This window comes from Pholcus phalangioides, unplaced genomic scaffold (assembly GCF_987345545.1).
Source record: "Pholcus phalangioides strain wild (caught in Gottingen) unplaced genomic scaffold, Ppha-v1.0 ptg000007l_1, whole genome shotgun sequence".
Classification (NCBI taxonomy): Eukaryota; Metazoa; Arthropoda; class Arachnida; order Araneae; family Pholcidae; genus Pholcus; species Pholcus phalangioides.
Window position 1 is genome coordinate 38,742,139 of NW_028301600.1, and position 24,973 is coordinate 38,767,111.

The 24,973-nt window shown below is 36.0% G+C and overlaps 1 protein-coding gene and 1 non-coding gene across 3 annotated transcripts in view; one reads left to right on the forward strand and one right to left on the reverse strand.

The window, feature by feature from the left end:
• Positions 1–10,395: 10,395 nt before the first annotated feature.
• LOC149085251 (uncharacterized) overlaps positions 10,396–24,973 on the reverse strand; it is an 88,226-nt gene continuing 73,648 nt past the window's right edge. For both annotated transcript variants that reach the window (XM_089233153.1, XM_089233154.1), the window contains one exon: positions 10,396–13,849. In XM_089233153.1, coding sequence (XP_089089279.1) covers positions 10,490–13,849 — 3,360 coding nt within the window. In that variant the 3' untranslated portion in view covers positions 10,396–10,489. The remainder of the gene's footprint in view (positions 13,850–24,973) is intronic.
• Positions 15,991–16,064, forward strand: TRNAS-GGA (transfer RNA serine (anticodon GGA)). The gene has a single exon. It is a non-coding gene; the product is annotated as a tRNA-Ser (tRNA).

Consider the following 24,973-nt stretch of genomic DNA (forward strand, 5'->3'; position numbering starts at 1 on the left):
CCACTAAATTGTTGGCCAGTTTTTACTTCAAGGTGAGTTTGGATTCTTGTATGGCTCAAGGAGGGTTCTGTTTTTGAACAATACGTCTGCCGGGTGCTGGAAGCTGTGGGAGGACCCTCACACCTCGAGAGGATAAATAGGTCAGCCTAGTGAAAAAAAAGAAACAGAAATTCCACTCCCCTGGCCTGATAACCGCAAACCGTGATAACGGTAATGGAACTCGTGAATTTACCAGAACCATTTCTTGGCGACTAAATAATGTTGGCTTATATGCAAGGAAATCTGTAAAATGCATTCCACTACGAGCATATCATCGTCGAAAAATATTACGCTGGTGTAATGAGCATATTCGTTTGGAACAGAAACAGTGGTCCAGAGTCATGTTCGCTGACGAATCACGCTTTAGCATCTACAGAGATTCTGGACACCAGATACTGTGGAGAGAGCAGGGAATCGTTACCATCAGCAGAATGTCTAGGAAATTGATCGCTATGGCCAAGGAGTAATGGTGCGTTCGGGTATCATGCGCAATGGCAGAACATCGCTTCATATCTTTGATAGACGGGGGCGTCTTAAGTGAGGGTGCAAGGGGGTGCGGTGCAACTGGACGGCACGCTGTAAGAGGTGGCAGTCTAGGCTTTTGTTTAGACACATAGATTTGAAAAATTTGAAAATAATAAAAATTCACAAAACACACCACACGCTGTCACTCTTTTTTGAGTCATGCCTTGACAACGAAGATGTTGAGAAAACTTGGGGAGAAAAACAGGGCCTTGAGTCATGATACCTATAGCATGAATGAACTCTATAACATGGAACAAGTGCCATTTTGGTGACCCAACATAGTAGTTTTTCGGGGAAGAAAGAATTCGGGTTCTCACTTGTCCAAAGCCTGGAGTGCCAGAACTTTCCGTGTTCTAGTTTCTGCCCTCTAGTAGGTGTTTTACCGTTAATATTCAACTCTATGCTGGATATATGAGATTAGTTGAATAATTTAACCCCAAAAGGAAAGGAAAATATGATGACTTATCATTAAGAGCTGCAATGTGGAAAAAGTTATCTGAGATAGTAAAGATCGGTGAAATAACTCTTTGTCCAAAAAACAGGACAATTTCTTTGAAAGTGGAACGTATGGTCAAGTACGTTTTGTTTGGTAAAAAATGTGTACCGCTTTGGACGAATAAAAATCGTGTTTATTCCAAGGTTCCCCCCCCCCCCCCCACCAGGCTAAAAAACCTTTCAGCCTTTCACTAGGGTCGTCTTTAAGGGCAGCACACGAGCCTTTGCACCCGGTGAGCTCGAGCCGCCCTGTTAATAGAGGTATCGTAAAATCATTGCGGTATTGCACTAACATTCTTCTGGATCATGCCCGTCTTTTTCGAGGTGCAGTTGGTCCAGATTTTACGTTCGTGGATGACAATGTTCGTCCGCGTAGGACAAATGAAGTTTCCGAGATACTAGCAAGTGACATATGCATGCCATGGCCTGCATATTTGCCGCACTAAAATTCCATTGAGCTCGCCTGAGAGGCACTCGGCAGACGTATCGCTCACAGATACAGCCCCACCCGTAAAATACAGGACATTCCAATTGTCATCAAAAACATTGTCAGAAGTAGGCATAATCACTAATCGTGGGAAAAAATTCCAAAAAATTGAGGACAAAACGTTATACCTGACAAACATGCGAGATGAATATTTATAATTTTTGCCATAATTATCATAATATAACTTATATTATGAAAACACTGTGTGTATGTGTTCGTTCACGACTTTAGTAAATATTACAAATTCAAATAAGTATCGTTGAAGAAACGGGAAAATGTTTAAAAAAATCGAACAACGATAAAATAGAAAAATGTCCCGTAACACAAATGGTCCATCAAATTGTTTCAAACATTTCACTGATCCTTGTTTTCAAAAAGATTGAGAAACAGTTTTAGTAGATATTTTCACACACACACCCTTATATACAGAACCACTTCAAAGCATACAGGGTGGTAAAGAAAGTTACTAGGCCACATTTTACTGGCGAACCGTTGGTCCTAAAGGAATACTTCCAATTGGGAAAAGTATCCAAATAGCTTGTAGACCTTAAGGTGCGTATACTTTAGCGCGCGGATCATGCAATGAAAGCATTTACAATTGGTTGTTCAGTAATTTGTACGGTGTTGTGAACAATTCTTGAGCTGTTTGAACTGGACCCACCTGGAATCGGATTTTCCAAAGAACAAGGAAAGAAATGAACACAAAGGAGGTCTGTGCACACACGAACGAATCACTGCAGGTGGTCGTACGCTGCACGATCGCGCGTTAATGTATACGCGCCTTTAGATACGTCATTCATATTGTAAGGGGTTGTATAGTTGTTGGTGCAATATTCACTGAGATATTTGAATTCAAAAATTGAATAAAAATGGGGGGGAGGCAAAAAACTGGCGGACACCACCAGTTTTTGTTGCCCCCCCCCCTACACCGCCTCTTTCCCTTACTTATGCTGTTCTTTCCCAATTTTAAATTCAAATATCTCAGTGAATATTACACTTAGAAGCATGCAACTTTTTTTTTGTTGGCCTCGGAAGAGACAGGGCAAACACTTTCTAATTGGGTTTTTGAGGTATAAAAAGTACAAAAAGTTTGTTTTCGTATTTTAATAACTATACAACCCCTTGCAATATAAATGACATATCTAAATTCTGCACGTTATTTGAATACTTATTCTAATTGAAAATATGCTTCTGCGATCAACGGCTCACCAGTAAATGTGGCCTTCCTTACTACTATTACTTCCGTACTACCCACCGAAACAAATTTACACCTACTTGCTAATAACTTTAACACCCATTTCATAAATATTGCACAACATACAATGGTACAAAATAACTTCATATGTTCTAAGAAAACTTTCTTGCTCCAACAGATATAGGTGCAATTACAAAAATTGTTGCATACAGTTAGTATGCAAATTAGTAGGCAGGTATTTTTAGCTAGGTGAGAGGGGGGTGCCTCAGAAAAATCAGTTTACCCAAGTGTTCTATGATGTTAAGAAGACCCAAGCTTACTTTATGGAAATTGTATGAATTTCATTCCGAAAACTCATCATCAACGTGATCTCTAGTACCGCAATATTATTAGTTTTTCTGCATTTGTGCCATCCTTTTGATGAAGGTCTTCAACTATACAATCAATTCGAAATTCTACGATTTTTTGCCCGATGTTTGATGTTGGAAAAAATTTTGTGTTTAAAAAAACTTTTCGATAACTTTTCCTGATGCCCTAAGCTCGTGCTTATTTTGCATGTAAATGGTTAAAAATAAATGAAAAAAAAAGAGCGCGGTAGCCCAGTTTGATCACTCACCTAAGCAACTCACCTACACTAACTCACCTAAAGCAGTGGTTCCCAACCGGGGGACATATGGCCCCCCTTGTGGTACTGGGATATTTCAAGGGGGCCATGACAAGTCATTTGGAGGGCCACAGAGGAGAGAGCTGAGAAGAAATAAAGCGTTTTAGTCAAGAGTGCTCAACCTTTTCAAGTGTACGGGCACTTCATTGGTTTGAAAATGCGGACTGATAATGTGCCGTGGGCAAAAAAAGATTAAGAAAACTGGCCTAAAGTACCAAAGGTTGTTTAAAGGTGTCGCGAGTTCAATACTCGGTTCGTCCTTGTCAGAAACTTTCCTGACACGGGGGTACAACAGAAACAGCGACATGACCACAGAAAAAGATTGCTACCGCAGGAAGACCCACATCGAGGGGTTAGCACACCAACCTCTCGGTGAGTATAAAAAAAAGGCTGCCGTTCGGAACTGGCAATAAATTGTAGGTCCTGGTCTAATTAGCTCTCATATACAGAAAATTATCATGGTGCAACAAAAATTATCTTAGTCCAATAATGTTCATGTCTGGGGATTTAGGTGGCCAGCGGAAGTGTCTAAAGTCAGAAGAGTGTTCCTGGAGCCACTTTGTAGCAATTCTGGACGTGTGGGGTGTCGCATTGTCCTGTTGAAATTGTCCGAGTCCGTCGGAATGCACAATGGACATGAATGGGTGCAGGTGATCAGACAGGATGCTTACGTACCTGTCAGAGTCGTATCTAGACGTATCAGGGGTCCCATATCACGCCAACTGCACACGCCCCATACCATCACAGAGCCTCCACCAGCTTGAACAGTTCCCTGTTGACATGTAGGGTCCATGGATTCATGAGGTTGTCGCCATACCCGTACACGTCCATCAGCTCGAAGCAATTGGAGCCGAGATTCGTCAGACCAGGCAACGTGTTTCCAGTGATTCTCGTCAGTCGTCGTTGGTCCCGTTCTTGCATGATCTTTTTCCGGCCGCAGCGATGTCGTAGATTTAATTTGTTACCGGATTCCCGATATTCACGGTACACTCGTGAAATGGTCGTACATGAAAATCCAAATTTCATCGCTACCTCGGAGATGCTATGTCCCATCTCTCGTGCGCCGACTATAACACCACGTTCAAACTCACTTAAATCTCGATAACCTGCCATTGTAGCAGCAGTAACCGATCTAACAACTATGCCACACACTTGTTGTGTTATATAGCCGTTGCCGACCGCAGCGCCGTACTCTGATTGGTTCTATATCTCTTTATTTGCATATGCATGCCTGTACCAGTTTTTTTGGCTCTTCAGTTTATTTCTTTAAAGTATAGTGTCCCGAGATGTGTAGGAAGGATTCATCATTGTTTGCCAAAGATTCTGTAAAGGCTACAAGGCCTCCCACAGCTATCGTAGTTTCTAAAAAAACTTTCTTATTAACCAAAGCTCCTAGCAATTACTAACACACGATTTGCTCTGTGATTTAATGTCGATCGAGAATTCATCCTAGTCACAGGTGGGTGATTCCCCATCAATACTGTCATTATCATTAACTAACCCACATTCCCATCTACATGTTCTGGGAGTAAAAAACCCGATATAAGCCTATCGTAAACCTCCCGCCTATTCAGGCGAATCCCATCCGATGTCAGTTATCAGGGAAACCAGTAAGCTCCAAGAACGTGACCCCAATAGAGGAGCAAATGTCCTTCAGGTCTGAGTTGAAATGCTCGATCCTACTTTTAAATGCCCTATTCCCCCCAGTATATAGTACTGGAATCACTGCCACATTTGAACCTCTCTCCCGAGTGGATAGGAGTAAGTGAAGATATTTTGACAGAGACCCACCAATATTTGCTTTGTTTGTTTCCACCCACAAAACTACCCTCCCTTAAAACATGTGCCTAAAAAAAGTTTCAAACATCGTCCTCTTCCCATTCGGAAGACAACAGCGCTAAAAACCCCGGAAGTCCCTACATACCCTGTTCCCTAACCATTGGAATCCCCCTCAACCTCGTCTACAACCACTCATTCTGCCTCCTGAACTGTTGTTTGTGAAGATGATTTCAGGACTTTTTAAGTACGTGTGCTTGAATTTTGTGGTGCTGGCAGCACACAGTTCTGGAACTAATGTTAAATATTTATTAAAAAATAATAAATTCTCAGCAATTATCAGTGATGATTTTTTTGTCCTAAGTAATAATGTAAGACTGCAAGATAATTATAATTTTTTTCATCTGGATCTTTTTTTTTTTGTTTTGCATATACTCATCAAGAGAAAAGATAAATTTAAAAAAGCATTAATTAAAGCATTAATTAAAAGTTAAAAAAGCATTAATTAACCATAATAAGCAAACTCACAATAACCACACAATGTACACTGTTTCACCGATTTCGGTTCAATGAATGGAATTTATTATACAAGTTATTTCATTTTTCGTATCCAGTAAAGAAACGTACCTCATAAAAGGTCCCTGAGACATCAGTCATGACAAAAGTAATAAAAAGTATAAATAATGAGATAATAAAACTTTTGCAGCTTTAACACCAGAATGCTACCCTGGGGTATATGTGTACTCTAAAATAAATGCGTTGCAAGTGTTATACAGTTATTTAAGAAAATTACAAAGAATTTATAATTTATAAAGTTTAATAACAGGTATTACCAAAGAAAATGTAATTTAAAATACTGATCACATAAGGCCCCCAAAAAACTCTTTCACATCTGGAATTTCATCCTTACAGAGGCAATTTAATAAAAGACTGAAACTAATCACAGTTTCAGTCTTACTAAATATCAGGTCTCTAGAATTGCCAAAGAACTCTAGTATTCTTTCTATGCATTTCCACAACACATTTCAAAATTTAATTTAGCTATTTAAAGTACCATAGTTTTCTGTAAATTAGCTACTGGAATACATGATTCCCACCCCAAGAAAATGACTGGAGAGAAAAAAGAATTATAAAAAATGCGGCTACTTTCTATATGATGCACATAATTCTGCAACAAAATACAAAGGATTATTAAAGCTGCAGACTTTGGTTCCTCTCTCCCCTTCTTCACATACTCACTGTATGTACACCTACTATTTATGTGTGCGTGAGAATGTGTGTCATTTATACACATATATTCTTCAAAATTTGCACGTATATGCAAAGATTGCTATGGTGCTTTCAATACAGTCCTGATCAGGGTTGCTATTGTGAAAAACCAACAGTTAATAGCTCAAAACAATGATCAGGATGAGAAAACCATGATATCTGTCTCAAGAACACCACTAGTCTTTCTACTATATCCAGGAAGCAGATATGCGTAAATAGGACATATTGCAGAGATTGTCAACTCTTTCTACTGTGGCAAAATCAATGCAATATAAGACTAGAAATTTATAACAAACAGCTAATCAACCCTTTGAAAATTTTCTTTCATTCAAACTCATGTTCAAAATACCTTGAGGGTAAACAAGAGCGTTGATGTCTCTAAATATGTCTGTGACAAAACAAAAACCTTCTATCATGCTTCAAGCAAAATAGATATCATGAAATAGTTAGTACTTTAAACTAATAACCATCTCAGGGAGACAAATTCTTATTTTTCCATCAAGTTATTTGAACCTTGCTAACAATTTTATTTTCTATTCATAATATCTGCTGAAGATGAAAATAAAACGTGGAGATTTTTGAATACAAAAATAATAGTGAAGCATAGCTACAAGCGTTTGAGATGGGGTTATGTTTCAAAACATTCTTTTGTCCTTGTTACTACAGACTAAGAAAGATCATCAATACTCATAGATAGAAGAACAAAAGTGTTTAAAGAGAGTCAAAAGGGGGAAAATAATTCAAATCATAAAGAATAAACTTTTTATGATATTGATTGTTTTATGACTTTTCTACCTGTGCATGTGTATGCAACAGTCTGCGTGCATATCTAGTGTTGTGCAGGAATTTTTTTTATTGCTGCCATCTAGCTTCAGCAGTCTGATCAGTGGTGGGAATTTTGAATTGTCTCTATTTTGTCATACTCAAACGTAATTTGAAATTTAAAAAAAAAATCAACCACTTGTTTGAACAATTTTTCTGACCATAACAGAGCAGCTACTCTGTCAGGATCAGAACAGATTTTTTATGCTTTCTTACTCTGATGAATATCATTGCAAAATTACTCTAAAAAAAAGTTTCTATACCCTCCATTAACAGACTTACAATTCAATCGGAATCCAAAATCAATCAATGGTCACACTAGCATTTGTTTCCATCATAACTTTGAACTATTTTTAGTTTAATTTTTGAGAAAGCTAAAGAATTCCAGAATCCAGAACTGTATCATGGCAATCCAACATTTTTCTTTGATGTTATGTATTCCTTCGATCTATTACATGTCTTCATTTTCTCAAACAAGGTCATGAAAATCAGCTCATGAAAGAAAGACCAAAGTTTCTTAGACGGGTTTCTCTATAGTGTTACATTATATAGGTTCAGAAACCTAATAGACAGCTTGTTTGTAGTTTTTAAAGCAATTTTAGTTAAAGAAGAGAATTCAATTCTTCACAGTCACATCTGCAGCCAGTCTATCCACATTTCTAACAAATAAGAGTGGAAAAAAAAATAAAAAATAGTGCCTGACATATACAAATAAAAACTGACATATTACATTAACACTCTTGTTTTTAGTTGTCTCTTTTTTTACACCATCTTTTTTGCCAACCTACTTCTTTTCTCCTTGGATGGAAAAGTATGTATAAAGTACAGTAGGACCCACATTATCCAAGCCTTGGTTAACCGAGTTTCACGTTATCTGAGGCACTTTTCAAAAACTGATTAAAATAAAATTAGATACAGTAAAAGAATGTCTTGCAAGATGCCTTGTGTCATGATGAACTAGTTTATCCAATGTCCTACTGCAGTGGTGCAAAAACCAGGCGATATCTTTCTCAGGGAAGGGGACCGGTTTTTTGACCAGTTCAAAACAGCAAAAGGGAGATATCAAACTGGGGGGGGGGGGGGGATTTTTACTCTGCCTTAGAAACCTCATATTTTTTCGTGGTGTACATTTGTACTCAGGGTAGCATTCCAAGGTTGAAGAAAGGGGAAAAAAATGTGAAGCGAACCCTTTTTTTTAAAAACGAAATTAGTTATTCACAATACTTAAAGAAAATTTATATACAAATATATACATATTTAATATCACAACTTGAAAAAACCTTTGTCCATCACAACTTTAAGAAGCCCTGCAGCATGTCGAACCTCATTCATCTGAACAAAAATTCATTATATGAGAATAAATTAAAGGGCAGCAAAAAAAGTCCAATATCATATGAACATGATCAACCACACAATGTAGCATAATTTTTTTACATAGTACTAAGTGGTTTATCTTTTATTGCATTCAGTAAAATGAAGTTCGACTGCAAGTAGTCAATTACATTTTAACAGTCAGTTATATACACATAAATTTCTTATTCTACACCACTTGCAAGTTAAAATAATCTTATATACAAGAATATTTCACATATACATTAAAATACATTAACATATTTACAAATTCATCTTTTAGCAAATAAATGAAATCTTGTGAGGAAAAACAATTAAAAATTTGACAGAACTACACAACTATTTCACAACAATATACATACATATAAAACCATCTTGGAATATACAGAATGGACAATGCTTGTCATAACTAAAACAAAGTTGTGGCACGTTAAATAATTTAACAAATCTTCACTGTCTGGACTCTAATGCCAATTTCATACCATGAATTTTAATATTCTCAAGCATAACTTTTATTTACTATTATTAACAAAATTATATCATATTTAATGCTACAGCTCTAGAATGGCCAGCTTCAAATAGAAACATCTTTACAGCTCTTTTGAAAAAGAAACAAATTCTTGATTTTCCATGAATTTTTTTTTCAAAGCAACACAAGACATTTGACATTACAAAACCGGCACAAAAAAGGCTTATAAAAACAAGTGGTATTTTAGATGGTGATGGTGGTATTTACCAACACATTAAAAATGCTCTATCATCCAAAAATGTAGCTCCCGATACTGCCCAAAACACAATATATAAAATGCATGCTACTCAATGAAATATGTCACTTTATTATCATTGCTATACTTGACAATAGAAGAGAGTTATAATATTGAGTACTTCCCAGCAAATTTTAGGTAAAATTATATATCCACTAACACCAATTTTTTCTTCTTCTTTGAATGTTTGAATTCATTTTGCAATTAAATGATTATCATATATTCGAAATGTTCAATTTATAAACCCAGCAAGATTTTCATTTAATGAAAAATTAATATTATTCACATATATTAAGCATACCCTACTGAAAAAGTTTTCGATAGAATTGGAAAAAATTGTTCGATTATCCGTTAAAATAAAAATCTATTCAACAAGTTCAATTTCATAACAAAAGCATATAGACATTTTCTTTTTTTGGTAAAAAAGCTATCATTTAACAGTGTTTTTTTTTTTGTTTTTGAAATTCAAATGAATGCACTTCTATTGCAAACAGACCACTTTTTGAACCTAAACTGAAAATCATTTTTGTACTTAATTAACCCGGTAATATCAATAGTTACTAACATTTGATTTCAATAAATCAAATACAAGCAATCACTCTTTGGAATTTAGAAATGATATTTAAATGTAAATTAGGGCTTGACAAATCCAGAAAAAATCTAAGTACCAACCAAATATTTTATCAGCCAAGCATATTTCTTTTGCTATGCTGCTAATCACACATAAAAAATTTTAGGAGCCAAAATCAAGCCCAAGTTTAGGCACCATGGTGATCTGGCATCTGGGATTTGTCAAGCCCTTATGTAAATAAATATAAAATTTTGGTTTAATCACTCAGCACAATACAAACTGGTGATGAATCTGAAGTAAAAAAAAAACATGACCACTCATATAAATTTTAACCCAATATCCAGTCAAAATCACAAATGAGTCATAGCAGGAGAAAATAAATTAACTAAATCAACAAAGTCCACACAATTCATACGTGCCACAAAAAACCTTAATTAATCCTGAAGTATTTTTCAGTTCCTCAACAAAAATGCATCACAAGTACATTGAATACTATTGGTACGCAAAAAAACTTATACTACAGATGGTTATATCACCGTCTTGCTACAGAATTTAAGTGTGATAAACTACCACTGATGTGATAGCTGTATGCATACATGGTGCTCTGGGGTCTTGCTTGCTGAAGAGCATTCTGAAATTGATTCTGTGAATGCATATTCATATTAACTACGCCCATTTGCATTGCCGCTGCTGGAGGGATTTGTGGTTGGTTAATAAAGCCAGTATTTGCAATGTAACCAGCTGTATTAAGCATAGCAGCAGCACTTGTAAGGGATGATGTCTGCTGCATACGATAACTCACACTATTAAGTGTCTGGTAATTAGCTGCAATAAGATTAGGTGCAATGGCTAAATTAGGAGCTCTTTGAACTGGTCTTGCATGATATCTGTGAGAAAAACCAGGGAAAGAGTGGGGTGGGCTCGCTGGGGATCCAGAACAAGTCTGCAGATTAGTTGCCGTAGGGACTAATGGCCGCTGTACTGGGGGAGGAGTTGGAATCGTTGATTGGGGAGATGGTGAACTAAAAGGTGTAACAGGAGAAGCATTTGACATGGGGCTGTACTGAGGTACCTGTCCAGGAATGTCCATGATTCCATTTGTTAGTTGCTGAAGTTTAGCAAGGCTACAGCTGGTGTTATTCTGATTAGAAACAGAAGTGGTATAGCTGTAATTAGGAGCTTGCAAGTGAAACGCAGAGGTAGCAGGTGGTAAAGCTACATGACTCAGCTTGGAAACTGGCATATGATTAGGCTGTAAATGTTGAGAAATATGACGTGAATTAACTGGGCTTTCATGGATAGGATTTACAGCAGAAGATGGAATGCCTACCATATAAGACCCAGGAATGTCACATGCACCACTATTAGTCCCAGGCATACCTATATTTACAGGATTTATGAAACCAGTACCAACCGATGAATGGCCTATGAAGAGACTGTTTGAGTTATTACTTGAGGCATTTGACTGTACTGCACTTGGTATAACAGGAGATGAACACGTGCAAGGATGCACCTCTGGGTGCTGGCGAATTCCATCACTTGTCTTTATATCAGATAATACCGGGTGTTTTTTCACCTCAACAGTTTTACTGTCCGTACTTGTTGAAGTCATTTTTCTGCAACTAGCATTTGGAAATGATTTCAACCTACTGCTGTCCATTTTACAATGCTGTATAGTTAGAGGCAAATTTATTGTATTTTCAGGAGATATTCTATGAGAAGTAATAAAGTTTGATTTCTGCAAGACTGGAAAATCTCTATTATACTGAGAAGGAACTTGCTGCACATCTGCTGCTAGTTCACTACTGCTCAAAGACACAGGTGATTCTAGATTCAAGTGACTTGAATCAATTTCAACTGAATTGAAGCAACTATTGGTGGATGAATCTGGAGTGCACACTCCTAGACTAGCTACCTCTTGATGTGCATGGGAGACTTTCAATGGTGAAGATGGTGAAAGAGGTGTTTGAATGATAGTTTCACTAAATCTGTGATCGGAAACTAAAGTTTTGTTTAGTAAAACACCTTTTTCTTTCTCAGCCAGTTTGTTTATAATAGTTCTGTCAGAATCACAATTAGGATATTTTGAAATGAAAATATCATTGCTTCTGCTGTTAACCTCTTCATTTACACAAGAACTTTGGGAAAAATCATGGTTATGAGAATCGGAAGCCGGAGTTTGAGGTGTTAATGGCATCTTATCAGTACTGCAATCAGTAGATGTAGATTGCAGCTGTATCACAATATCTGAAGGCGGTTCATAATCCAATATTTTCTTATGATCACAGGAATTTTCCACAACACCACTCTGATTGTCATTATGACACATCTTTCTCGTTTTGGATGAAGCACCATCTGCCAAGTCACAATTTACATTTTTTGCAATGTTTTTACAATTTTCATTTTGTGATGGTGATTTGGGCAAATCAGCACTCTTTTCACATCTGTCATCCTGTACAACACTCTCATCAAATACTGAAATTTCATGAGAAATAACATTTTCTTTTTCAGAATTAATATCTTTCTGAAGTATTTCTTGAACTTTAGTAACAATATCAAACAAAAACTGACTGAAATTGAAACATAAGTCTTGATGTAATTTTTTTGGATACTTTTCTACAGACTCAAATTCAAGTTCACATCTAATCTCATTTTCCAGTTTCTTCAATTTAGGTTCAGTTTCTTCAAAATTATTACGATGGAATTTTTTACGTGTGTTGATCTCTGATTCACTGAGAAATTCGTCTACTGGTTCATGAAAAGAAAAATGTCTTGGATATGATCGTTTCAATAAACTTCTGGAAGATTTATTTTCAAGCACACCACTTGGCCTACTAACACCCTCTATTTTAGAAACACTAGTATCATCACTAAAAGTACTAGTATGTTCTTTAAGAATACTGTCTTTCTCTTTGGGGCTAGTTTTATGTCCTTCCAAGGCAATATTCTTTTCCTTGGGACAATTCAAATGATCTTCTGTGACAGTAGTCTTTATTTTGCAACTATTTATATGATCTTCCATAGCAGAATCTTTATCCTTGGAAGTACCAGTATCCTCTTGCACAGAAGTATTTTCTTCTTCAGAATTACCAGTATCCTGTTGGACAGAGTTACCAGTATCCCCTATTAAAGTGATATTCTCTTCTTCAGAACTACTAGCATTCTCCTTTAAACCAGTACTATTTTCTTCTGCATCCTCTTCTATAGCCCTATCATTTCTTTCAAAATTGCCAGCATCATCTTTGACACAAATATCATTTTCTTTAAAATTATTATTCTTTTCTTCAGCAACATTATTTGCATTCTTTTCTTCAGCAACATTATTTGCATTCTTTTCTTCAGCAACATTATTTGCATTCTTTTCTTCAGCAACATTATTTGCATTCTTTTCTTCAGCAACATTATTTGCATTCTTTTCTTCAGCAACATTATTTGCATTTTCTTCTCCAGTAACATTATTTGCATTCTTTTCTCCAGCAACATTATTTGCATTTTCTTCTCCAGTAACATTATTTGCATTCTTTTCTCCAGCAACATTATTTGCATTCTTTTCTCCAGCAACATTATTTACATTCTCTTCTCCAGCAACATTATTTGCATTCTCTTCTCCAACAACATTATTTGTATTCTCTTCTCCTGCAACATTATTTGCATTCTCTTCTCCTGCAACATTATTTGCATTCTCTTCTCCTGCAACATTATTTGCATTCTCTTCTCCTGCAACATTATTTGCATTTCCTTTCTCAGAAACTTTTATATCCCCTCTCATCTCTGGATGTAGTCCATTCATGACCATTGAGTAAGAACGATCATGATTTTCTTTTTCGATCGAAGAACCTTTCTCTCCCATTGAAATGATCTTCTTAAGATTTTGGACATGCTTTGAGTTTTTCTGAAACAAAGGAAATCGACATTTCAGGCAAGAATATTTTGAAGTACATTTATTAAGCATATCTATTTCATATTTGAACCTTTATACATCATACCTCTCATTGAACATTTTCTCATGAAAACAGATCCACATTAAGATAAATTAATCAACAAGTTTTATCTCCCACAAGGAATCTTCTTAGGGAAAACCATTGATAATACAATAATAATAAAAAAAGTAAAGGATGTCCAACCTGTGGCTTAACAAGCAATTTAAATTAATATAAATGAATTGTTTAAAGTATTAATAATACTGTTTCCAGTAGGTTTCAAATATCTTTTGTTATGTTGAATCTGGTAACATATTAATTTAGATCCCAATTCAACGATGGTGGCAAAACTGCAGTTGCACAGAGAAAAAGATACTCTTATCAAACAATTTCAAAGTATTTTAAATTACGTATCCCTTCATTTATCATGATTTGTACTCTTTCAAGGCAAAAATATTCAAGGACTATTCAAACACTTTTCAAGACAAAATTGAAAAAAATTCAGGGACTTTCTTACACATTCATATTTTTCAAATGAGAGCTATGCATATTTAAGTTAAAGTGAAACATTTAACAGTGTGCCTACCACATGCCTAAAGTAAAATTCAATGACTATTCCTTGTCCAATCAAATGAGCTTTGCTGGATTCAGGGTCTGAGCTGCCGATCACCTTTACACCAAATCGCGACAAAATAGTGCATTTGGTGAATAAATAAAAGATCAAATTCACCAAATCGGGACGGTTCATTCTGCTTCTTGATAGTCAAATTGAACATTTCACGCATGTTCAAAAATCCCGAAGTGAAATTTTTGTTGGCCAATCACAAACAATGTTCAGCGACTTTCGGACGGTTCGGAGTTTCACAGAGGCGATTAACGCACCCCCAAGAGCCTACATGCAAAAAACAACGTAATGTTTGAATCCTTTACTCCGATAGCTCTCCCCTCAGCAGAGATGCAAACGTGCATCAAATACCCGGAATTTAGGAAGGGGGAAACATAAAAATTTGGTTAACGTGTTCTATGCGATGCATTCTTTTTCCAAAAAGGAAAAAAAAAGTATAGAAAGAATGAACCTTCCCAACTTCTCTTTCTCCCTCTTATCATGATTGCACGACCTTAAAAACCAGTTTTAATACTTTGAAGTACAAATGAAGTATGTTACTGTATTGAGTTGATATAATCCGTGGATTTTTTAAGAATAAGATGACTAGGTATCCAGATGCATCCCTAGAACGTAGTTGAATATTAAAAGGATTAAGTTGAATATTAAAGAATGAGGGATATGTAACAAATTTTCCAATTTCAGAGAGGGTTTTTCCCCTACGGGTTGGGTTACATTCAGGAAATAACTGTATAGTTTCACCGCTATCTCTCTCTCTCTCTCTTTCTACCCGCATTCAAAGACACCTACACCGCACACCAACTCCGGTCATATATTGCCATACGTCAATTTCCAACCAGTGGAGTTGGGTGGGAAATGAAGGCTCCATCCATCGGTGGTCGCCCTAGGCTTGGTAGGTAAAGAACTTGCTTCTAATGTTCTATGCCCGGATTCAAACCCATGAACCTTGATGGTAACCTTCATAGTGGAAGACGAGCATCTTTACCACTGCACCACGCATTCAAAGACAGTCCATATGGCGTAAATTTGCTTTGCTCATACAAAAACTTTGATTGTATGTTTTTTTAGAAAATCATAAAAGTTTGCAATGCCTGAAACATTTACGATTTTCTAAAAAACACATTTTTCAAATCATAAAAAAAAAAAATTCGAGATCGTTGTTGAGGGGGACCGAATCTGTAAAACCGAACACTGAATATCCAGTTTGTCTCTTTATTTTATGACCTTATCTTGACTTTTGTGATTTTTTTCTCATTTCATGAGACTTGGTGATTATTCCCATGATGGTAGACACTATGCATTTTGTTCAAGGATGACGTCACTCTCCGCTACCATACAAAGGATTTAACAACTGGCTGTGTGAAGATATATTTTGGAAAGAGAGAAAATTCAACTCAACTGGGGAACTTGGCCTGAGTCTGGTCCGGCTGTCCATGTATGGCCCCTTTCAGTGCACACGAGCTCTAAGGAAAGATTGAGAGATTTGGTGCCTCTGTAGTCTAGTGGTCTAGGGCGTTCACCCGGAAAGTGAAAGGACGTGGGTTCGATTCCCTGCAGGGGCAGTTGAATTTTCTCTCTATCCAAAATATATCTTCGCAACAGCCAGTTGTTAAATCCTTACTATGCATTTTCTTGACAATTCATTGATCTTTGCTCGACTCTTTCCTTATAGCAGTAATACCCAAATGGTGCCTACTGCACTATTGCAAGCAGCAAACAAGTCACTATGTATCAATGGTAACAACTATGTTACAGTTAATGAAGTAGAAGTATTTAGCAATAAAAATTTGGAATTTGCGACCACCCATCCTTGCAAAAAAATTACACATGCATTTCTAAGCACATAAAGTGGTCAGAAAGTTTTTGACAAGAGCGAAGGAACCAGAAAACCTCTAAATGGTCTTTCGTCAGGGCACTCACCATCAGTTTAAAAAAAGTAGGACAAGTTTAACAATTATAGTTATAGTTACAGATCAAACTCATGTTGATTGAGATATTTTTTAAGCTAAAAGTCAAATTTTCATGTAATTTACAAGAACTTGGTGCTAAACCAACATCAGTGTAGGGATCCGTGATCTTTCCTCTTATTTTGTGAAATTTTCTTGATTTCTGCAATTTTTCCATTTTGGTGGACACCCTCTATGATGATTGTGCAGCAGAAGTTGTTGACAACATTTTTGTTATGTACACTATTTTCAGTCCTTAAATATGAACCTTATCACAAGGTGTTTTCATGATCTTCAAAAGACCATGAAAAAAAAAATGTGCTGACTTTGTTGTTTACAGAAATCATAGGCAGCTGCAATAACACTTTCAAGTAATGACGCTACTTAAGGGGGGAGGGGAAGGGAGAATAGCAAAAACTATTTTGGAAAAGGACTTAAAAAACTTTTTTTTTTTTCAAGGACTAAATAAATCCTGTTCATGTTGTGTCTGTAATGAAAAGTCATTAAAGTAATTCTATTTCTGTGATGTTTTTAAACTAGCCTTCTTCTCAGATAAAACATGTCACCAAGGAAAATCGGGAGAAAAGAAATCTGCCCCTATAGGTTGGTTTAGAATGATAATTTTGGCTTTAATGTGCTCTATATAATTAGCTATAATTTAAAATTTAAATGTGGCCCTACACAATTCTTCCAACCAATAAAACCAAAAAAGACACCCCTGCCATAAGGAAGGCAAATAAAACAGAAATATAAATTTTGCATAAAAAACTGATAAGTTAAAATTAAAAGTCCCTTCATACAGAATATGACATTGTCAGGTGAATACTATAAGGGCGGATCAAATGAAAACACATTATAAACAGTTGTTATAATTTGGTTTATTTTTGTACGGGTGTAGGGAAACTTTGTGTAGTGGTAGTGTCATGAACGGCATTTTCCCCATCAAAATATTTAAACTTCTGAAATTGCCTAGACAGAATTCTTCTCATTTTAATTGTAGAGAAACCCACTTTTTTTGCTTTCATCACTTCACAATCATCACTTGCTTACCACTTTCTCATGTACATGATTAAAACTGGTGCACCACGTCTTGGTTTATACTGGAAACACTAAAACATAATGAAAATTCAATGACATTCCCAAGCTTTAATTAACAATCAGATTAGAGTTTTTTGTAACATAGAAGCCTCTTTTAGTTAATCACACTTTCTTGTGGCTCTTTGCGTGTGGGGTTCACGTATTAGGTAATTCCCTGGGGTGCTCATGATTCTTGAGCAGGGGGACCTCTTTAAAATAATGAAAAAGTGACATCTGGGCCATCTATCGGTTGCAAAGGAGCGTGGGAATGACCATCATTTATTTGGTAAGTCCATTTATTTTTGTATATGTGTGTGGCATTCCAATAATCTTTTATTTTATTTTTGTGAAATATGTATCAATTGATTTAATTTAATCTCAGGGCAATCAACCAATATTAAATACAGTTCATTTTTTAAAATTTTAATTATGTCAGTTTAAAGGTAAAATTCTATGGCTGACTAAATATTTAATGTTTATGAAGCTTAAACAACTACATTAAAATCTGTATGCAGCACGTCAATGTTTTTGGAGTATTTAATAATAATAATAATGTGATCCTCATGTATTCCCAAGGGATCAGCATGATCCGTCCAGGGAATTTGTTAGTGTTAGTAAACATCCATGCCCGAACTGGGATTCGAACCCAGACCAGCACAGTGAGAAGCTAGTTCCCTAACCACTCAACTGCCAGGCAACATAAATACTTTTTATTTTAATATTTAATATGTTCATGAGCCCATGACAGTAGAGAGAGATATAAGGCAGGTAACCCTACTGTGGAATGAACTGTCCTAGGTAGTCATGCAGAATCATGTGATATGTGCTGGCGGTATAACAAATTGTTATTTCTGGCATCATGTTTGTAGCATGCTCTGACGGCCTTGACTACAATGTTGAGAGTCAGAATGGCTTTGGCTATATGAAATGTAAAACTTATGATCAGACAAGTCTCTGTCATTCTGATCATTGGAAAATGCAAATGAGATAGGTAGTGCTATGATCAAGGTTAATATAAAACTGGGCATTGCCAGGAATTTCCCTCTCTTTTGATGTAACCCATAGCCAGCAAGGAACGTGGTTCTCTTATTTTTATTTTATTTTCATGTTTTAGATTAACCACCATCCTGTATGTGAGAAATGTGTGCCATAAAAATGCTTTGACAGCCACAACGACATAGGTTGGAGGGCCAGGTCGATCAAGTCACTGTCCCATCAAAAGAAAAAATTTTAAGGCCAGTGCACAATGTTTCTTATCTTACAGACCAAGCTTTAGTTTGTAATACTTTTTCAGTTTTACTTATTTGTTGTTGATTTAATGACTCCTGCCCTAGAAGCACCAAGAAAAATCCCAGGTAAGATATGTTTCTTAAAATGGTACAGCGGTTGACCAACAGTATCATCCAACAGGCAATCGGGTGTTTTTCATCCGCGTCTGAGAAATGTTTGTGAGTAAAGAAAAGCAACACAGTGTTATTAATTTTTTAGGAGTTGGGAGTTTGGAAAATTATCAGCGAATGAAGGCAGTGTACGGAGAACATGCACTGTTATTGACTCGTGTGCAGGACTGGCACAAGTGTTTCTGGGAGGGGCGAGAATCTGTGAATGATGATACGTGACCTATCAAAGTCATCTCGTCATTATGGATGCTTTGGTGAAAAAAATTTGGCTAGATAATCAACGACAAGATAAACAGACGACACACAATAAATCACATCAGCAAGAAGGTGGGAGTGTGTTTTGGTTAAATTCATGCCATCATTGCAGAGAAACTCCCCACACACTAAACTGAGTGCTTGTTGGAAACGCTTGTGGCAGTCTTGCATATGACTCAATGACCATGCATGTTGACCGTACACTGCCTTTGTTTGCAAACTCAAATGCCTTCTGCCACTATAAAACTAATAATACCATGTTGCTCTTCTTTACTTGCAAAAATTCCACAGACGCAGATGAAAAAACAGCCGACTGCCTGTTAGACGATGCTGTCAGCCAAGCACATATCATATTATTCCACGTGACTGAAAACTCTTACATAAGTAAAGAAACATGCAAGGAAAAATGAAATTTTTATAAGAAACATTTATATCTTCATGTATATATGGTCTATCTTCACACTTGGATAGTGCAAGCAAAGCACCAGGACCAGATGATATCTACCCTAGGGTCCTCCGGGAATGTGCTAATGAATTGTTGAAGTCATTTGCACAGATTTAAAGGAGTAGGGTTACTGAGGGTATCGTCCCAGGGGAATGGAGAAGCTTGCTCTTATACAGTTCCAATATTTAAAAAGGGTAGTAGAAAAACAGTGTCGAATTAGCGTCCAGTGAGTTTGACGAGCTCCCTCTCAAAAATTTTGAAGTTGATAAATAAGAATAATGTATTGTTGGATAATCAGCATGGGCTCAGAAAGCGGAAGTCATAGACAAACCTCCTTTGCTCCTAAGATCACGTGAATAAGGATTTGGGTAATGGCAAAAATGTGAATGTTGTTTATCTTGATTTCCAGAAGGCATTCGATTGGGTCCAACATCGTAAGCTCTTGAAACATTTACACAAGATTGGGATTAGGGACAACTTGCTGAATTCGATAAAATCGTAGTTAAGAGATAGGTCACAACAGGTTATGAATAGGGAATTGTCTGATTGGACAGGTGCTACAAGTGGAGTCCTTCAAGGAAGTATCCTTTGACCCATACTTTTTCATTTTTTTTATTGATAAACTTGATCAGGGTATTGATGGGATTGTTAGCAAATCCGCAGATAAGGTGAAGCTAATGGGGATAGTCAGGAATCAAAGCAATAATGAGTTGCTCCAGAGACCAACCTAAATAGGATTGCAGCATGGGCAATTTCAGAATGGAGCATATCCTTAAGTGTTAACAAGTGCATGGTTGCTCATTTTGGTTTGAACCACCCACGTTTCACTTACAAGTTGAATGGTATCACCACCTTGGATGCAACTAGGGTCACAGATTTGGGAATTCTCATTAACGAGCAGCTTAGGATTTCTGAACATTGTTTAGCAGTAGTGAAAAAAATTGAATTGAATGCTCAGTTTCATTCTCAAAAAGGTCTCTTTACGTTCTCCTGAAGTGATTCTTCTCTTCCGGGGCTTAGTTGACCCTGGATTGGAGTACGCCATCAGGTTTTGGCGACCATATTTACGGACAGACATTGACTTAGTCAAGGGGGGTGCAGAGAACAGCCACACGTGATCTTGATGGCTTAAGATATGAAGAGACACTTGATTTTTTTTTAATTTGTAGAGGGCAAATGTCGGGGTTACCTTTTCCTCCAGGGGTAATGAATTCTTATACAATTGACATGTTAAAAAATAAATAAGATAACATATTGGGATAAATCAAGAAGCTATCCATACTTAGTTGAGACAACCATAATTTTTTATGAGCATATAGTAGTATACAGTATATTTATATTTTATCATAATTATTGATTTTTTATTGTTCTCACTGGGTTCCTACATTTTTGATAAAATTTAGATATGTATTTGACATACATGTTTTTTTATGGGCATCTTTTTTCAGCCTCCTTGATGGACATTTTGTCTATTGTGGTATTTGTATAAAATTTTGAAGGAATTCTTCAAACTGCTATGGCAATACGGTATACTCTTGATAATGTGGTGGTGCGCTAATACAGCCCATCCAGTAATCTGGCATTTTTAGGTTGGTTTTCTTCAAGCATTTGAGAGAAAAAAAATGTCATTGCGCAGAAGTTAATATTATTTAACCACTTTGCAATCAAGGACATAATATTGCAAACACCAGTGGAATAAATTCAAACAAAAGTTTTAACAACCGGCTGTTGTGAAGATGAATTTTTGGAAAGAGAAAATTCAACTGCCTTCGCAGGGAATTGAACCCACGTCCTTTTATTTTCCCAGTGAACGCACTAGACTTTATAAAGGCAACGAATCTCTCAACCTTTCCTTAGAGATTGTGTGCACTGAAAGGGACAGTACATGGCAGGGTTGTTTGGTTTAAACCACATGGTTTTTTTTCAAAAAATTACATAAAAGTGGCCTAAATATAATTTTTTCCCTTGAAAAATATCATATTGGTTCATTATTTAGCCAAAATCATTGATTCTTACCAAATTTTATATTCTTGGGGTATATTCTAATGGTATATCTTTAAATGATGTAAGATGATATTAGTGGCCTGAATATAAATTTTTTTTAGAGTAAGTGCCTTGGTTGCTTAATTTTATATATTGAAGCCAAAATTTCTCATTCTTGCCACATTTTCTAACTATTGGCTACATTCTGATGCTCTATCTTTAGCAAATTCATGAATAAGGATTGCATTACACATCTTGATGTAGTGGTGTATTATCTCACAGGGTTTTGTTTTTGTTTTTTTCTTCACAAAAAGGCAGCGACAGTAGTGACATCATTATGCTAGGGGCACAGGTGGTCTTATAATCCGATAAAGACACCAGCTGCCCCTAAAGGACAAAGACCAGTGTACTAGTAGTTACTTTACCTCACAGACATTTTTATTTTCTTTCTCATAAGTAGCACATCTCATACTGTATATCACCCAGTCTTGATATTGAATAATTTTTTTTATACTTTCACCATTAAGCCCAGTTAATCTGTTACTACCATGCAGTAGTACTGTATAGTAGTAACAGATTTACGAAAAATAATCAGCTATATACAGGGTGATTATAATTTGAAGTTTTGATTCCAAAACTATAAAATAAGAACTACTGGTCAGAATGATGAAAATTTGCATGGGTATTCTGGAAATTTATTTGGGAAAAGAAAAGAGTGCAAGTAGTGTAGAATGTGCAAGTAGATGATGCATGCTGTACTTGGAAAGCAGTATAATCTATTTTTTAATCTATTTTGTGCAACCACATCATTTCGACAGTTCAACAGCATCAGTGTGTGTATAGCACAACTTTTATCAAGATGCACATCACAATACCAGCAAAGCAGCTGCTGAAGACCCATTTTGACAATAACAGGATGGCATGACACCTGGCTGGCCGTCAGTTCACCTGACCTTAACCCTTGCAACTTCTGGCTGTGGGAGGTACCTCAAAATCTTATGAACAGAGGTCGGATTGTAAACATTGGTGAATTGCAAGCACATCCACATGACATACTCTGATCTGTTGTTGAACAAGCATTTTTTTGCTTTCACCTCATTGCCAGATTACGATGGACAATATATTTAACATTTCTTGAGTAAATTGTAGTTGTCTGTTCAATTACTTCATTTTTGTAATGTTTCCATGAATTATAAAATCATGCAGATGAATGCTAACTAAGTTATCATTTTGCCCTGAATGGCCATCGTTCCCATTCTGCAAGCAAATGAGTTGGATGAGTAGTATCATTAATTTTCCATTTTTTATTATTATATTTTTCCCCCCGTGCCATATAAAACTCCATTGCTTCAGGAATATTCATGTAAATTTTCAAATCATTCTGATAATGGCTTTTCTTCTACAGTGTTTTAAATAAAAACTAGTTTTATATAATCACCCTGTATATTGTAAATCATCGCTAATTAATCTGCATTATTTATGTTTCATTAAATACATTATATTCACCTAATTTTTATCACAGTTTTTGTAAAATAGATTCCTAATTAAGTATACTGAAAGTAACTGGAAAACACTCCTTTATATTATATATGGTTAATAGTAACATTAACAAGCACACAGTAGTTCATTGAGTTCAGCAAAAAAATAATTACATTGCAAAAGTTGGTTTTTATTAAAATGTAAGATATATTTCTAGATTAATCAATATGGGAATAAGTGTTAATTGCATTAATACACATTTTATTTTAATTAATTATCAGAAGTTTAAATGATTTTTTAGAAATTTTATTGTTGTTAATGTTAATGCTATTTAAACCAAAAAAACCCCAGTTTTTGGGTTTTTTTTACCAACCCTGGTACGCGGACAGCCAGACCTGACTCAGGCCAAGCTCACAACTGCTGACGCTGCCATCAGATGGCAACTTATGAAAGGATGAAAGGTGGTCTAGCCGTCCATGCACACGAGCCCCAGGGAAAGATTGAGAGATTCATTGCCTTTGTAGTCTAGTGGTCTAGCGCGTTCACCCGGAAAGTGGAAGAATGTGGGTTTGATTCCTCGCAAAGGCAGTTTAATTTTCTCTTCCTGAAAATTCATCTTCGCAACAGAAAGTTGTTAAAACCTTTGTATGGTAGCGGAGAGTGACGTCATCCTTTCATAAATTCAAACAAGTTCTGTTTTTTTCCCTCTGTCCTCATGATCGTGAGGTTTGTTGTAACCCATGAAAAAAGCCATAGCTGCCAACTCTTGAAAATGAAAATTAGGGAGATTTTTACGTAGACACATATTTTATACTAAAACCTCTCTCTAATAAATAAATACAAAAGGGATTTTCCACACATAAAAGTTGAAGCGTAGGGAATAAAATCCCTACTCAAAAATTAAAGTCAAATAAAACAGGAATTTTACACACATGGAAGTTAAATCCTTGGGAATAAAATCCCTCTGCAAAAACAAGTGAAATTGGAAGCCAAAACTTCAATGGTGATCTAAAAAAAATATAGTCAATCAGAAACGATGTGAACAAACATTCTGCGTGAATGACCCCAAAATCATAGGAAGATGAAGGAAAAAAAGCACCAATTTTTGAAGTACACTGACTTTTTGTGACACTTGCTAGATGGTTTTTTTTTATTTCACATGGGTGATGTCAGTCTTTCCACCATGACTGATGTTTATATCCTTAACACAACTTGTACAAAAAGAAAAAGTCGGCCCTTTTCTGGAACGTTTGATGAAAGGAAATTTATCGGGGAATAAGTATCTTTAAAACTGATAAAATATTTTTTTGCTTATCAGTATTCATGTTTTGTTATTACACGTACGCAACTTCAACAAAAGAGGAAGTTTTGACCACATGCACGTCACTATAATTTTCAATTATTATCCAGGATTATTGGCTGCTAAGCTATTTCCCCGCACGATAAGACAAATAACTTTTTTTGTTACCATCAGAGGGTTTGTAAAACTTCCTTAAAAAAGAAATTTCCCACTATTCCCCCCCCACTTGTGACGTCATTTCAAAAGGGGGAAAAAACAGAGGCAAAAGACTTTTTACCCCACAAGAAATTCCTTTGGGATTGTTTTCAGAAGCAGGGAATTTTTAGGAACAATTAGGGATTTTTTGTGATTTTTGTAAAAATTTGGGAGATTTAAGAACTTTTCAGGAGGTTGAGAGATGAAGCAAAAATTCGGGAGACTTGGCAGCTACAAAAAGTAGTTCTCCTTACTACAGTTTATTTCTATACTCCTTTTAGTGATTTTCTTTCTTCTTCCATGTTTTGTATATCATTCTACTATATACATATAAGAGTGAAAGAGAACAGGTATGGTGAAGGTGAAAAGAGAAATATACTTTGTACAGGCT